The sequence below is a fragment of the Tripterygium wilfordii genome, chromosome 9, assembly GCF_013401445.1.
Source record: "Tripterygium wilfordii isolate XIE 37 chromosome 9, ASM1340144v1, whole genome shotgun sequence".
In the NCBI taxonomy this organism is placed as follows: Eukaryota; Viridiplantae; Streptophyta; class Magnoliopsida; order Celastrales; family Celastraceae; genus Tripterygium; species Tripterygium wilfordii.
The window spans coordinates 11,456,607-11,473,257 of record NC_052240.1 but is presented as its reverse complement, the minus strand read 5'-3'; the positions used below and the strand labels follow the sequence as shown (position 1 = coordinate 11,473,257).

Genomic DNA, 16,651 nt, shown 5'->3' with positions numbered 1-16,651 from the left:
CATACATCTGCACAAGACTCCTTTAGCATAAGCCTTCTTGCTTGATTATAGGCATTATTTAACTTCCTAGCTTGATCCTCATCACACCCCAACGCCACTCCGTGATATGAACCCGTATTAGAGCCAGCTAATGTCTGTTATTAGCTGTTAAGTGGTCGGCTAAAGGCTAACAGTTCAGCTGACTTGGCTTATGTCTGTTCATCTAATTTTGTTAGTTAAGTCGGTTTACTGGCTTTTAGTAGTATTTCCCTTCTCTGTATTCAGCAGTTTTTGATCAATTGTGCCAAACGGGTTTCTCCCCGTTCGTTCAAGATGCGGTATGTACTATATAACATCCCAAAGACTCAGCTTCTTGTCATGATTCTGTGATGGTTCCATATCTTGGGTCTTCTCGACTATGCCATTTAATTGGGAGTCCTCCATTGATACCACAGTTGCTGAATATGTCTCTTTTATCTTACTCCTCTGGCTAAATTTTCAATGGAAGACAACCCACTAAGTGGAGAACAGAAAAATAAAGGAAAGAAGCAAGTCAAAGATGAGAAAATAAATATAAACCCATCAGAGGGGGAAATGTAAGCAAATAATTGAATTGAATGTTTGGTGGGGAGTGGGAGATGGGAGTGTTTTTTTTTTTTTTTGGTTATCCTTTGAAAGCAGGGGAGACTCTATTTGACTTCTTGTTGTGCTTGATACACAAAGAATGGTAGATAATTACAGAATGGTAGACGATTGTCCTAAACTCTTCTGGGAACTTTTCACTTTTGGGAAGCAAAATCAAGGGTTTTGGAAACTCTTCTACAGCAGCCATTGAACCTTGAGCAAGAGGATCCAGGGGTTTCTCTTTATTTCTTCCTTGTTCTTGTATTTAATGAATGTCATTTTGGATTTTGAGTTGTATTCCTTGGTTATAAGGAACTAATCCTCTAACTAGGGGTCCTAATGGAACCCCTCTTTGAAGATTGAATGAAATCGGATTATTATTCTTGAATCTCTTTTTATGTTGTTGATTTTCTGTGGATATGTTGTTGATTTTCTGTGGATATGCTTATTACTTTCAAATGCTTGATCACCATTTGAATGATTTTGAGTCTAGGTAGAGACCGGAAGGATATTCCTAGGGTTGTAAGAATCCATAAAGAACATAGGTTGCATGAACCATAGGAATATCGGTTTATGACTTATGCAATCGTTAAATGATTTCTATTGTTCTTAATGGGTTTTCAATATACTAATCCGAGTGTTAGGAATAACAGAGATTTATATTAAAAACACTTTCGGTGTATCTAGGAATAGACCATTGAATGGGTTGGGAAATTGATTGTCAACAAATAAATAGAGAATTGAGAATTAATAAATCTAGAACCAAACTCATCCAAAAATCTTTTAAAAAGATTATTTTTAGAACATGGTATAATTTTTTAAAAAGATTATTTTTATATTTTGATTGATTTTACGAATTGATCAATTTTTTATCAAAAATAAAAATCAAATTAATATGAAAAAAGTCAAATTAACATCAAATTATTTTTTGTCAACAATTTATTCATGCCCTATGTTTCAAAAAAAATTGGATTCACCCCCGATAATTCAATCACTATTAGCAGATCTCCCACTGAATAACATCCGTTAACAAATTTAATGGAGATGTCACGTAAATTGCACAAGTAAAACGTCATTACATAGAGACAATAAACTTTATCCATATTATAATTATGTAAACTAGGACCCAAAGGGAACAATTTTTTAAATGGGCTTACACGAGCAATTTTTGATAACCATCATATGTACCACAGTAATATATATCTTCATGAATGACATAACTAATACTTTGAATTTCTCCATCTAATGTTTACGTATTATTGTATTTTCCACAATATTGAGAAGGACAAATGTCATGGACACCCTATGTGGTTTCGGTCATTTCGACATGCATCCCTCCTTTTGAAATTGAAATTTTTACATTCTTGTACTTTGTTTTTGTGTTATGATTGGTCCTTCCATCCATTTGACCATCATTGAGTAACGGTGAAAGGAAAAATTGGCCATGACAATGGAAGTTTTCGGATTGAGAAGACAACCCAATTTTTTTGATCACATTTAATCTTTAACTGTTCGGTCTAACCAACATTTAAGATTATACCGTAAAAATATCAAAAAATAACAATACGGTTAATCTAGAACCAAACTCATCCAAAAATCTTCCCAATCTCCACTTTCAATCGGGAATATTCGGTGAAAGGATTGCGATTGTGGTGACAAACCACAATTAAGAGAAAGGGCTACCATTACCTCTTGGATTTCAACCCAACTTTTTAATCACATTGGCAATTGGTCATATTCAAAGGTTGATATTAGAAATCCATAAATATTTATCATTTAGGGGTCTGTACGCGAGAAAACCTATATGTATACATCAATATGAATAAAATAGCATGTCTGGACCTCACCAAATGACAACGGTCAAACAATGCAACTTATTATGAATTGATTGAGTGAGATTCATATGGAAGGATTCCTAATTTTCACAATTCGGACGATTGGGATCAGTTTAGTAGAACAAAGAGGTTAACAGGGGGCTCTCCTATTTGCAGGTACAAGCTCGATCGAGTAGCAAATTTATATTTAGCTCTTGCTGATGGTTGAGTTTATACAGAATTATTTTCTACCATATATATGTGAATTATTGTCGAATCCTGGATTAGATTCTGTTTGGGCTCTTTGATCTTCTGGGCGTTTTTGACACCCGAAAACCCGCGATTGTGCCTCCCGTGTGAAAGCATCTCCATGGTGCTTCAGCGGGCACCGGAAAACGCTTGCGTGACACCCCAAACGGGTTTCGCCCCGTATGCCCAAGACGCCGTGCGTTTTTGAGTTGGAACTCACACACAAACGCATTGGGAAACAGTCACAATAGACCTCGTCCTCAAACAGATAACTTCAGTCAAATTATCAAACAGCTTCTTCGTTTATATCCTTAAGATTTACCGTGTGACTGTGATTGTGTGCTGCTAGTTTGTGTGTTATTCATTTATGGGTTGGTGTTATGATTGTGTGATCTTGCTGTAATTGTGACACTATAGCTTCTTCCTGAACTTCTGATTGGTCTTGCTATGGGTCTTCTAAGTGTTCGATAATTTGCTTGTATGAAACTATTAAAGCTTCAGCCTTGATTCTTTTGCATCAAATTGGTGTCATAAGAAAGTGAGATGGAGATGGAAACTACTGTGCGAGCTTCTATGAACGGAGGAGATGGACAGTACAGCTACTTCCGCAACTCGTCAGGGCAGGTACTCTTTTCTTAGCTATATGTTACCATGCATGACTTGTTTCAACTACATAGTTTCATCTTTGAAGGCATAAATAGTTTCATCTTTGAAGGCACAAAGAAAGGTTTATTTGTGATGATGACATATAATGAGCTTGGGTGATGATAATAACGATTAAGAAAGATATTCATGGAAATTTTGGCAGAGAAGAGGACTGGAGCAGGTGAAGGACTTGATAAATCAGGGGATTGCTGAAAAGCTTGATGTGATTCAACTGCTTTCATCTTGTTCTCCTAAAAGATTCGTAATTGCGGATTTGGGATCTTCTGTTGGTCCCAACACTTTCTTTGCAGTGCAAAACATCTTGGATTCTGTACAACTGAAGTACCAATCTTACGGCACCTCTCATAAAGTAGTTGAGTTTCAAGTGTTTTTCAATGACCAAATCTCTAATGATTTCAATACTCTCTTCAAGAATCTTCCTTTGGATAGGCAATATTTTGTTGCTGCCGTGCCTGGTGCTTTTCAAGGTCGATTGTTCCCCAAAAGTTCTCTCCATTTCGTCCACTCTTCATATGCAATTCATTGGCTTTCAAAAGTTCCAAGAGATTTGCTAGACAAGGATTCACCGGCATACAACAAGGGGAAGGTTTATTACACAAATGCCCCAAAAGAAGTTTTTGAGGCCTATTCAACTCAATTTGCTAAGGACATCACATCTTTTCTGAATGCTAGAGCGCAAGAGGTTGTCCATGGAGGGCTCATGGCCCTTCTGTTTATGAGCCTTCAGGATGGGGTTCGTTGTTCACCATGCAATTTGGACGCAGTAAATGATTTGCTCGGAGCCACCCTCATGGACATGGTCAAGGAGGTAATATATATCTTTCATCAAAATTCAAAGTGTTTAATGACATTGTTATTAATTCAAAATGCCTCACATAGCATGATATATAGTTGTATATAAATTACTTTGATCTTCTTTTTCTTGGTATTTTCCGCCTCACTGTACCATAGGGATTAGTTAGTGAAGAAAAGGTGGACACCTTCAACTTGCCGTTGTACAATGCTAGTCCACAAGAACTGAAGGTGTTGATAGACAAAAATGCTTGTTTTAGCATAGAGAGAATGGAAACCATAGTCCGTGATCAAGGACTTTCTGATGCAGCTGCCATAAAATCTATGATTTTGCTGCGGTACAGATCTGGTTGGGAAGGTATGCTTAGTGAGCACTTCGGAAAGGATATCATTAATGACCTGTTTGATCGGTACGCCGAGACAGTCCTAGACTCAGGCATATTTTCAGAGTCAACAAGCTACAAGGGAGCGGCTGAGTTGTTTCTCCTTCTCAAGCGAAATGATGCTTGACCATTGAACAATGTCTTTTTAGAAGAGTCATGTGCTTTTGAATCAAGGTCCTGTAGCACCAGAAAGACTCCTGTATCCTCTCGGGGAGATGGGGACGACGAGATTCAAGATTGTTTGTCCTTTAACATATATTATTGGCAGTCTTCTTCTCACATTTTGTGCTATATAAAATACTTTTATCTGTGCATGTGTATCAATAATATCTTGGTGGCTTGTTAAAAACTCTATTAATGTTGATAATTTTGAAAATCAATGCCAAAAAAAACTTTTTTTTTTGAAATACCATAGAGAAAAATGTTTGCGATTGGAATCGAACCTTGGACACATATATGTCTAAATCAACCGAATTTGTCAATCCAATCAACTTGTGTTGGTAATGCCAAAAACAACTTATGCAATCCGTTATTCATTTGTATATATATGTATTGAGATCTTCCATCATAAGTAGGAATATATTGTTACAATCCATCACTTAAAACAATTACGGACTAAGTGTAATAAGAGATTGATAATTAATAAGAGACTGCGTTAAAATAATGAGAAATGAAGGGTTCTGAGGGTTGTCTAGGGTTTCCTGGGTTGTACCAACGGCGGTGGCTGTTTGGTTTCGTTTTGTTTCAGTATTATATTATGGCAGGGGAGATGGCTGATGGACTACATGGGCTGAAGTTATCAGATCTGGAGAAAAGTACAGTCAATTTGGTGGATGATCTTCAATCCTTCCCAATGGAACGTGCAGGAAGATGTCTGGTGGGGAGGATTTTAACATCGAAGAAAGTCAATCTGGAAGCTTTTAAGCAATCTATTGGGAAAGTTTGGAAGGATCCCACAATGGTAATCAAAGAAATGGAGGAAAGGCTCTACCTATTGGAATTCTTGGGCAAGTATTGATGGTAGACACTGATGATGATGGACTGAGCTGGCATTCTTTTCTTCGGGTGCGAGTTTGTATGCGCATCGATCAACCGCTGCTGCGAGGTGTGATGGTTAATCTTGGAGAGGGTGATCGGTTTATTGAGTTCAAGTACGAACGGCTTCCTCTTTTCTGTTTTTCGTGTGGTAGGTTGGGACATTCAGATCGTGAGTGTGTGGAGGGGTGTATGGGGGATTTTAAGAGTGGTAAAGGAAGATTACCTTACGGGACATGGATGCGTGCAGGGATTGCTATACCAAGGGTCTCTTCTGGGCCTTCTAGAAGTAGTACTGAGGGTGCGACTAGTTCAGTTGAAAGAGGGCAACATAAGGAAGGGTCTCGCATTGGCAGTAGAGATGAGGCTCCAATGCGTGTAGGGATGAATGAAGTGGAGTTTGGGGGAGATAATGAAGTTAACGAACTGGAGAATGTGGGTGTTGTGGGTGTAAATGAAGTGGAGACCGTGGGGGACAATGGGGGGAATGAAGAGAAGAATGACACTGCTTTAACAATGAGACAAGTCAATGATAGTAGTTTGGAGGGTGGGGGTGAAATTGTTAAACCAACTATAGAAGAGCAAATGACTAATGAAGTAGATAGTTCTTCACAAGATAATGTGGTGAAAGGGAGTTGGAAGTGAAGGAGTAGAAGTAAAGGAGGGGACTCAATTGGAATGGAGGTGTCTGCAGTGCAAAACATCTTGGATTCTGTACAACTGAAGTACCAATCTTACGGCACCTCTCAAAAAGTAGTTGAGTTTCAAGCGTTTTTCAATGACCAAATCTCTAATGATTTCAATACTCTCTTCAAGAATCTTCCTTTGGATAGGCAATATTTTGTTGCTGCCGTGCCTGGTGCTTTTCAAGGTCGATTGTTTCCCAAAAGTTCTCTCCATTTCGTCCACTCTTCATATGCAATTCATTGGCTTTCAAAAGTTCCAAAAGATTTGCTAGACAAGGATTCACCGGCATACAACAAGGGGAAGGTTTATTACACAAATGCCCCAAAAGAAGTTTTTGAGGCCTACTCAACTCAATTTGCTAAGGACATCACATCTTTTCTGAATGCCAGAGCGCAAGAGGTTGTCCATGGAGGGCTCATGGCCCTTCTGTTACCGAGCCTTCAGGATGGGGTTCCTTGTTCACCATGCAATTATGACGCCGTTTTTGATTTGCTTGGAGCCACCCTCATGGACATGGTCAAAGAGGTAACATCTTTCATCAAAATTTGATATGTTGAATGACATTGTAATGGATTCTAAATGCGTCACATAGCGTGATATATAGTTGTATATAAATTACTTAAGCAATTGAAAAGTGATCTTTCTTTTTTCTTGGTCTTTTCCATCTCACTGTAGGGATTAGTTAGTGAAGCAAAGGTGGACACCTTCAACTTGCCCTTGTACATTGCAATTCCACAAGAATTGAAGGTGTTGATAGACAAAAATGCTTGTTTTAGCATAGAGAGAATGGAAACCACAGTCTGCAGTTGAGATCTGGTTTGGAAGGTATAATTAGTGAACACTTCGGAAATGATATCACTAATGACCTGTTTGATCGGTACGCCGAGAAAGTCATAGACTCAGGCATATTTTCAGAGTCAACAAGCTACAAGGGAGTGGCTGAGTTGTTTCTCCTTCTCAAACGAAATGATGCTTGATCATTGAACAATGTCTTTTTAGAGTCATGTGCTTGTGAATCAAGGTCCTGCAGTATACTTTCATGTGTGCTTGTGTATAAATATCTTGGTGGTTTTTTTTTTTCCTTTTGATGGGGGGAAGGAGATGGGGCTCGAACTCGGGGTTCGAGACTATATACGACCCAGTTCGCCAACTGAACTACTCGGGATTCATAATATGTTGGTGGTTTATTAGAAACTCTTTTACATGCAAATGCCAAAGTAGTTAATGTATTATGAATGGTTCCACAAGGGTTATCTAAACATGCATGTAAATGGTTGTATTTATTTGATTCTTTCTATTTTATTACGTTGATGCTGAATAATGGCTTGAGAGTTTGAATAAGTGAATCCATTGAACATGGAGTGTTTTCTAGCCAATCTAAAATATAAGGTGGTGATGCAAAAGGGATTGTCAATATGGTGACCTCACTTGAGTTAGTTTGTGCCTAACTACAAACTCAACACCAAATGAGATTTTTAATTAAGTGAAGGTTTGACATTTAATTAATGAGACACTTTTTTTTTATGGTAATATGCAATCATTATCCTTTATTGTGTCCTGGGTAAATCTAGGGATGAAAAACAATTGGTCCAAGCTGATCCATTGAAAATCCAAAAATGGATCATATAGGGTTTAGAATGGTTTTAGTTTTGAATTTCAATTATCATGGTTTTGGATCAGGTTTTGTTTTTCATGTCGAATTTAGGATACCCGAACCGTATAATAAAAAATGAATTATTAAATTATAACATGATTAATCATATTAAATAAAAATAATATAGTAGAATGATAAATCATACATTCATACTATAATAACACCATAAATTAAATTATATTTAAAAAGAGAATTGAATTATACATTTATATAATCATACTAATAAAACTATAAATCATACGAATTTGAATTGTACTAAATATATCATTACTAGATAAATCATACTTACTACTAATAGAATTATTGTGCTAATTATATAGCATTTCAAGATAAATCATACTTCTTAGTATTAATAGAATCATACTTAAATTATTGATTATGTTATTTTATTTTATTTTTAATGCATGATTCGGTTTTCATATTTGAGTTTGGAGTGGATTAGGGTTCAAATTTGTCGTTTTGAAAACAATTTATCTGAACATTTGTGATAAAATAAAAAATGTTAAAAGTTAAATGATAAACGGGTACTCAGTAGTAAACAGTTTTGTAATGGTTTCCATTTTGAAAATTTAAATGATTTTTTAAACATTTTTGGTATAGAATACATTAAATGGAAACAATTTTGGTATTCTATAATTGGAATGGTATCCAACCCGTTGTTATCCCTAATTGTATTTGGGATTAAGTTTCATGAATTTATCATTTAAATAAGTCCAAGGATTAGATTTAAGAAAGAGTATGAGCTACTATTGTGAAAAAAAATAGCAACTCACCCCAAGTCCCTAATCCCTTTGCCACATAAATCAAGGTTTGAAATTTACTTACACGGTGTATACCACACTAGGCCATCCATATCAGTCAAGGCTAATCCCTTTGCCATATAAGTCAAGGTTTGACATTTAGCAAAGGAGACTGATTGAATAGTGTGGCACGGGCTTTGAAAGGTTGAAACGAATAAATTTGCATCAGAGCAACAATAAAGGGGTTACAGAATTGTGAAAGGAATTGGGTGTTTCAGTTTGAGGTTTTTTTTTTTCTCTCCACTTTGTATAATCTGCTGATAGTTTTTGCTCTGTGAACACAGGCAATTTACCGAACAACCGACTACGTGAGTATTCAAGACGCCCATCTTTTAAGGCATATTATTATCATTCATGGGTTAGTGTTGTAGTTGTGTTATCTGGTTGTTCTACAAGTGTCCGCTAAGTGTTTGATGATTTGCTTGTATGAAACTATTGCAGGTTAATTCCTTCCTGCTATAAAGGACATAGATGGACATGGAGAGCACTATTGTATGAGCTACTGAACCTAACAAGCCCAACGTATGATCTCCATTGGGAAAAACTTTATCTAAACCGTTAGATTAGGAGTTGACGTGGATTCCATTGGGTGATTTTATAAGATTAATAAATGTGATTGATTGAATTTCAGAAGAGAGAAAAAAAGGAAATGGCGGCAATTACTGAGCAAGAATTGGATTCCCTTCTCTCCAGTTTCGATCAGATCTACGAGGCAAGTTTCATATTAATTTTAACATTCTCGTTTTATTATGATCAAATCATTGCCAGTTTACTAAATTGCGGCTCAATTGGTGTTTCCTTGTTTACCAATTTTATTCCGGTTTCAGTTTATTTTCCTGCAATTTTCTGGGCAACAAAACGGGGATTTTCTCTTTAGTTTCTTAATTCGATATCAATCGAACAATGCGTTTCGCAGGATTTCAAGAGTGGCGTCTCCGAGATCCAATTTTTGAGATTGAGTTGTAATGCAGCAACTAAAGAGAGAGAAGCTCTCGAGGTCATTTGTAATAGCCTCAAACAAGGTTAGTCATCGTTGAATGTCGGTATTCGATGAATCGAATATATAACAAGCATACAAACATATGACTCTGCCAGTCATTGTAGTTCTTAATTTGTGTGTGTGAGGAATCTCACCCGTCGAGATCATTTGTAATAGCCTCAAACAACGTTATTGTTGAATCTCAGTATTCGATAAATCGAATATATAACAAGCATACAAAAAACGACTTGGTTTTTGACATTCTCTTTGAAGAGTTAAAGGTTTTTAGGAATTTAAGTGGGATAGCTTGATATAATCTGGAATGCTTAATTATAAGATGATGCTTGAAGTTGGTAATCAGTTGTTGCATTTCTATGTCTCTATAAGTTGAATACATATAAAAACTACCAAAGCAGTTTAGCTGATGAAGAGAACTTTTACGTTGATTATGCAATGGCTGCGATGTTTTTTGAGCTTTGATGCTGACATATGTCCCTGTTTTTGATATCTTCCTACAATCATGCATCTGTTGTAGTCTTGAATTCAACTGAAACACTTTTCTTTTCCTTGATGTTCTAGAGAATGAGCAGCTGAAAATTTTTTACACAGATTCTTTAAAGAATCTGGTTGATCAGGTTGGCATTTCTATTCCAGAATTAGTTTGGGACATTGATTTAAAAAGGTGTAGGAGAGATGGAATGGATTAATAATGAAAAATTTAACCTAAACTTGAAGCAATATTCTTCTTATTTTTGTTAGTATCATTATGGTAACCATTTGTGCGAGATGCAGCTTGAATGGCGTACCGAATGTCAGAGCTTGAAAGAAGAACTGAAGAAAGTGAGTGAGGAACATATCAGTAAAGAAGCTGTGAGTTATTTATCTTACTCATGTACCACTTGGAATGTGGCTTTCAATTGTCAGTAAATGTGTCTTTGGATTGTCAATATTTACATCGATAACATAAAAAATTGGATGGTTAACACATATACATCTTACATGCGTTACAATATACAAGTAGGACAACCATGCTACCTGAATTCGTACATATGATTCTTGTGCAATTTGAAGGAGAAATTTTTTTTCCTCCGGAATTTGTCTTGGGGAATCTGAAGTATTTTTTTGACTGGTTGGCTGTTGAGAAGATTCCTGGCAACTGAAAACTCAAAATACATGAATAGGAATATTTGAAGACCATGGAATTACTTGCGAAGGATTGTGCAACAAAGGTTGCAGACTATGAAGCTCAGATAAGGTGAGCCTTCTGAGTTCTGACTACAGTGATTTGCCAAAATATGTTAAATTACTTTGCTTGCAACAAAAAGAAGAGAAATTTGTGTTTTAACAGAGGCCTCCTTCTGGATAAATCGACGCATGAAGCAACAATAAATCAGCTCCACCAAGATTTAATAGCACATGAAACCCACATACAGGTTTTGGCAAATAGATTAGAACAGGTTTCCTTCAATGAGGAGTCAAAATGTGAGACCCCTCTGCTACATCTCATCCTTGAATTTTCTCGATTGATGCTCTTATGATATGGCTGCTGATAAGTTCTCTAATCATTCTGTTGAAGATCTTTTTGAGATTCAGGATTTGAAGGATTGTCTACTGGTTGAACAGGAAGAGAAAACTACATTAAGTAGGAGACTTCAGGACTTGGAAAAGGAACGTATGTTTTTCTAGTTTTCCCTGATATTAACACTGTTTCACATGTCATTTCATTATGCATCTCAGGGAAATGCGAAATAACCCATGGTTCATGTTGGGCAAATGTTGTAATCTAAGACTGATGCCAAATATTAGTCTGCTGTTGCAAACCCACTAGAATTGGGTTTGACTAGAAATACCATTAGTTCTATCCCCTGTAAGTGACTTTTAGCAGTGCTTTTTGAAATGGCATGTTATGTTCAGCCTTTGCTTTAATCAATTAGAATTGAGGTTATTAGACACGAGGGTAGACATATAGAAAAATATTTGCAGCTCTACTATGTAGAATCATTCGTTATTTTGCAGAAACAATGTAGTCTTCTTCTATATAATGCACATCATTTTACTGGTGAATTGCAGTGCTGTTGAGCAAAACAAGGCAGGTTGAACAACAAAGGGATTTTACTTCCAATCAGCATGTTGAAACACTGAAGGTGAAGATCATGAAACTAAGGAAGGAGAATGAGATCCTAAAAAGGAAGCTCTCTCATTCAGAAGAGGGCTAGAGGAGTGGTGTGTCACGATTATGATTAGACACACAGAAAGCTAGTTTTAGCAGTCTCAATTGGGTCATTCTGTTGGGGAACTTATTGATGCAATTAATTTTTGCTACTTTCAGCAATGGGATAAACTGCTTTCTTTATTCCCCATGTAAAAGTTCTTAAGGAAAGGTGCACACGAGATCTTTAAGGTCACTCTTTTTTTTCTTTCTTTTTTTCATCTGGCTTGAAGTTCACTCTTATTTACTGGGAGAATGCTACTCTGCCAGTTATGCTTGCTTTGCATTTATGAAGGGATTTCCTTGGTGTTTGTTTGCGGTAGAAGAAAGTTACGTGTCCCTTGAAATTTGAATTCCTTGGAAATCCTGTATGGGTTCTTCTGGTGTTTATTTATCCAGTTTCAAAGGAATTTCCAAATCATCCTTCTAAAAAGATAAGGTGTTGTCATTTGTCAGTGTAGACATGCTCTTCCAAGTAAATGAAATGACCAAACTCTCCCTCAACACATTGACCTCCCTAGTTGCTCTCAATCTTATGTGTTCCCCTTTTAAACCATAAAAGAAATTCACAGTTTTTTTTTTTTTTTTGTGGACAACTTAAAATGTATAAATTAAATGAATGAAGGATGAATATATTCATGGTTGTGTTAGTAATTTCCCAACTATAGGATAGTTTAAAAGAAGAATAGTAGTACAAATATCTATGTTACAGATGTCTTGGATATTTTGAAAATAACCTTAATACCCCAAACCCTAGAAATCACCTTATCACACACATTGTTCATCTTTATTTATTATTTCTGAACTTGTTTTCATCCTGTCCTTCTATGATTTATTCCCCCTCTTGAAAGTAATAATTTTGTTTTTGAAAATAAAAAATGGAAACAAAAATCAACAGGAAAGTAAATTCAATGACTTTTTCTTTACTATTCCTCATTGAATTTTCCTACGAATAAAGGGGGGACAAGTGTGCAGCAAAAAAACCCTAAAAGAGTTTGATTTTGTAATCACAAGCCAATGAACCTAACAAGCCCAACGTATGATCTCCATACGCCACAAATAAACCCCCCCACAATTGACAAAAGACACCAAAAAAGTTTTAATCATTACACAACCCCAAAATCCCCTTCCCGTGAAAATCCAGAGTCTCACTAACTGACATGCCACGTCAGCCCTACAAAATCCAAGCCAACCAATCATCTCTTGCCACATCAGCAGATAAGAAATCTTTCCCATAATATCTTCAAGAGGAACTTTGCAAGTTTGCAGGTGGTATGGCCGTATGGGTGGATAACAAAACTTGGGATTATCCAAGCAGGACATCCATGCTTGCCCATGATTGGGATTACACATTATTTTGACCAAATTAGCCTTATCACAACGATGTAATTACATAAATGCCACTTCACTAGACCACCCAGGTCAGGCATGTTTTCATTTTTTTTGTACTATGAGAGCAGGGTCAATGGAGTAAATAATCAGTGAAGGAGAGGAGAGAGAGAGAGGGAGAGATAGAGAGAGAAAACTCTACAGTGGTCCACAACTGTGAGCCTGTTGTCTCTTCCTCTTGTTATCATCTCATCTCTTCAAACACTTTCTCACTTCAGTAACTTCATTCTGCTATATATGCCTGGTCTCTACAGATATCCCAACGGATCTTCCCCTTTTACATGCTCTGTATATATCTTCTTCTCTGTCTCTGTTTCTCTGCTAAATTCTATCACTGTTCTTCAAAACCCAATTTGGAAAAGAAGAATGATTTTTGATCATATATATAGTTTCTGGGCAGTTCCTTTTTTTGTTATATTTTAAGCATTCTTGGCTTTTTCTCTGTTTTGTTTGCACTTTTTATAGGGTTTATACAGGGTTTTTCCGCTTTTTTCATAGAAGATTCTCTTTCCCTATTGAGCCTTTGCATTTTCTTCTCCAATCGGGTCTTGCAATTCCCCTCCAATCACTACACTCCTTAATGCCCCATTTGAAACTCTATTGAGCTTGAATTGAAACTGTATTTCACTTTTTCTGGGTTTGTCAAGATGTCTTGTTTAAGTGGGAGTGGGAGAGCATATGGATTGGACCTTGAACTGGTGAAATCCACATCCACCTGCACAAGAACATCACAAACATCTTCCCCTTCTTCAACAGTCACAGAATCAAGTAATTCTCCATTAGCAATCACAACCCGAAAGCCTCGAACTCCTCGAAAACGTCCAAACCAGACCTACAATGAAGCAGCTGCTCTGCTCTCCAATGTCTACCCCAACATCTTCTCTATCAAACACCTCACGAAACCCCACAAATTCACCAAGCCCCATGAGTCTTTCTTCGAGGAGTCTTCGGATTTGCTACTCCCCTTTCGGGTTTTCGACAACTGCGGCTTCTTGCTCCACCATCCAGTCCCTGAAAAACCTAATTCCCGAATTGAGTCTAAGCTAGCCAGTTTCAGCTGCCAGAGTAGCGGGGAGATTGATTCCGTTGCGAATTCGATTGGTTTTTGCGAGGAGTACAGTGAGGATTTCGATGCAGAGTCGATTCTAGATGAGGAAATTGAGGAGGGAATTGATAGTATTATGGGGAATCTGAGCAGCAGCAGCAGCAACAACGACAACAATTGTGGGAATTCCATTCCGATTGGACTTGGTTTTGGCGGGAATTTGGGGTTTAGGTTCGGAGTAAGGAGAGAAATTAGGGCATTCAGACATGTCGATAACGGGAATTGGTGGAGTTTTCCGACTGTGGATGTCCATCAAATCTCTCCAAGACTCAACAAAAACAACAATTGGAATTCGAATTCAAAATCGGGCGAGAAGAAGAAAAAGAAAGTGGATTCGAAGAGCCCAGAATTGGCCAAAGAAAATTCAGCGAATGCGGGATTACTATTGAAATTGAACTACGACGACGTCTTGAATGCTTGGTCCGACAAGGGCTCGCCGTTCTCCGATGAATCTCCATCCTGCAACGGAAACGATGTCTCTGTACGTCTCTTCTTCTTCATTTACTGTTCTGATTGTTTCTGGGTTTTAGCTCTTCGATTGTCGGTGTTTAGCTCCCAAGGTTGTTTGTGGGACCCATAAACCTGTGGACTTTTTCACTGACATGGTAAAAGGAGTATTATTTTTTTCCTGCTATTACTTTTTTCTATTATAATTAATTGATTACATTAAAAATTATAAGAGAGTATATACTTATTCTGATTTTGGCATATTTCAAATGTATATATATATATATGATTCTCATATGACCCTAAAGTTGTATTTTGTGTTGTTGCCTTTTCTCGGGTGTTTATTAATGTCCCTTATAAGAAAACAAAAACAAAAGGGTTTCTTCTTTGGACTTCTTCTTTTTGGTCTTTTTTTTTTGGCATAATTAGGGTTAGTTTCATTTTTTATAAAATAAAATAAAAAATCTATTTTTTGGTTTTCTATTTTCAAGTAATTTAAGCTATTTTCTTTTTTCTTTTTTTTTGATAAAATTTAAGCTATTTTCTCTTTTCCGTGTTTTCTTACATATGTATTTCTTAAAATATTTTATGGTTTTTTGAAAAATAAAACAGAAAACGCTTGTAAAACAAAAATACCAGACATACCCTAATATTGCTACTTTGGGAGGAATTGCATGAATACGTCATTAGTTACTGTCGTTTTAATGCCCTTGCGATCCGATTAGTTTGTTATGTGTCACGGAGCACTGAATCATTGTGTTCTACAAATTATTGGGCAGGCCAGGTTGGCACAGATTGATTTATTCTCGGAGAGTGGTGGAGTGAGAGAAGCTAGTGTGTTGCGCTACAAGGAGAAGCGGCGTACACGTCTCTTCTCTAAAAAGATCAGGTACCAAGTCAGAAAAGTCAACGCTGATCGGCGGCCCAGGATGAAGGTAATACTAAAAGTCCCCTTTTTTTTCAACATTTATATGCATAATTTTTTAAATTTGTTTTAAAAATGAATATTCTTTATAAATTGTATTTGGGTTAAAATGTATAAAGTATATATCTTTGGTCAATAATTTTCTTTAATAAATCATATATATTAGCCTGGAAACTTGAACATTGTCTTCATTCCTAAGAACTATACTATATTTGTACCATTCACTTTGATTCCTAAATATTTTGTGTGTGTATGTATATATGTATATATACACACATGTTTTGCAGGGTAGATTTGTGAGGAGGCCTCATTCAAGCAAAATGGTAAAAGAAGAGAAGTGATAAAGAAACAGAAGAAGAAGAGCCTGTTAGAGTTGTGAACATCACAATTAATCCTTTCATCTTTTTGTTTTCTCTTGTTTTTAATAATTTATTAGTTTTTTTTTTCTTGTTTCCTTCCCTTTCTAGTAACTAAAAAGGAGATAAAGATGGAGACCAAATTAGAAGATGAGAAAATAGAGAAATAGACCAACTTTTTGGTGTGTATTTGTTTCTCTTATTAGTTGGAGTATTCATCGGTTTCAAATTATTCGTTTTTTTGGGTGATCGAAAATGGCACCATATGGATTTATTCTTTAGACATCTAATATGTGTTTATATGCTGGTCGTCATGCCTTCATGTACAAAAGTTTCTCACGTCACGACAGCGTAAATCAAGCTAAAGTTTAGCGTGTGGCCACAATAATATTATTTTCAGTGAAAATCAAACTCAGCAACTATGAGTCTAGAGATAAACTCACACTTATGAAACACAAATATACTAATGTGCTCAAAAAATAAACCTAAAAAATCTCTAATTTTCCTTCCATATCTATTACAATTGGGCACAATCACACACAAAATTTGAGTACTTAT

General features: G+C 36.4%; 4 protein-coding genes across 9 annotated transcripts; all 4 read left to right on the top strand.

Moving 5' to 3' along the window:
- Positions 1-2,461: 2,461 nt before the first annotated feature.
- Positions 2,462-4,815, top strand: LOC120004743 (loganic acid O-methyltransferase-like). Of its 3 annotated transcripts, none has more exons than XM_038854031.1 (4): positions 2,462-2,594; positions 3,202-3,290; positions 3,475-4,140; positions 4,284-4,815. In XM_038854031.1, the coding sequence occupies exons 2-4, from the start codon at positions 3,210-3,212 to the stop codon at positions 4,632-4,634; spliced, it is 1,098 nt and encodes a 365-aa protein (XP_038709959.1). In that variant the 5' UTR covers positions 2,462-2,594; positions 3,202-3,209; the 3' UTR covers positions 4,635-4,815. The 3 variants fall into 3 exon arrangements, with proteins under 3 accessions (XP_038709959.1, XP_038709958.1, XP_038709960.1); XM_038854030.1 differs by having other exon boundaries at positions 2,476-2,594; positions 3,162-3,290; XM_038854032.1 differs by having other exon boundaries at positions 2,512-2,594; positions 3,168-3,290.
- A 1,405-nt stretch (positions 4,816-6,220) lies between these two features.
- LOC120006035 (loganic acid O-methyltransferase-like) lies at positions 6,221-7,039 on the top strand. The gene is made up of 2 exons (XM_038855913.1): positions 6,221-6,754; positions 6,905-7,039. The coding sequence occupies exons 1-2, from the start codon at positions 6,221-6,223 to the stop codon at positions 7,037-7,039; spliced, it is 669 nt and encodes a 222-aa protein (XP_038711841.1).
- A 1,708-nt stretch (positions 7,040-8,747) lies between these two features.
- On the top strand, positions 8,748-12,003 carry LOC120006488 (protein At-4/1). 2 transcript variants are annotated; one of them, XM_038856540.1, is made up of 10 exons: positions 8,748-9,041; positions 9,125-9,205; positions 9,315-9,395; positions 9,600-9,705; positions 10,242-10,297; positions 10,455-10,532; positions 10,844-10,917; positions 11,011-11,144; positions 11,239-11,334; positions 11,733-12,003. In XM_038856540.1, exons 3-10 carry the CDS (start codon positions 9,333-9,335, stop codon positions 11,876-11,878), a joined length of 753 nt encoding a protein of 250 aa, XP_038712468.1. In that variant the 5' UTR covers positions 8,748-9,041; positions 9,125-9,205; positions 9,315-9,332; the 3' UTR covers positions 11,879-12,003. The 2 variants fall into 2 exon arrangements, with proteins under 2 accessions (XP_038712468.1, XP_038712467.1); XM_038856539.1 differs by having other exon boundaries at positions 8,749-8,991.
- Positions 12,004-13,348: 1,345 nt separating this feature from the next.
- On the top strand, positions 13,349-16,376 carry LOC120005278 (protein CHLOROPLAST IMPORT APPARATUS 2). Of its 3 annotated transcripts, none has more exons than XM_038854824.1 (3): positions 13,349-14,846; positions 15,592-15,747; positions 16,030-16,376. In XM_038854824.1, the coding sequence occupies exons 1-3, from the start codon at positions 13,908-13,910 to the stop codon at positions 16,114-16,116; spliced, it is 1,182 nt and encodes a 393-aa protein (XP_038710752.1). In that variant the 5' UTR covers positions 13,349-13,907; the 3' UTR covers positions 16,117-16,376. The 3 variants fall into 3 exon arrangements, with proteins under 3 accessions (XP_038710752.1, XP_038710754.1, XP_038710753.1); XM_038854825.1 differs by having other exon boundaries at positions 13,375-14,846; positions 16,025-16,322; XM_038854826.1 differs by lacking the exon at positions 16,030-16,376 and having other exon boundaries at positions 13,353-14,846; positions 15,597-15,747.
- Positions 16,377-16,651: the final 275 nt, after the last annotated feature.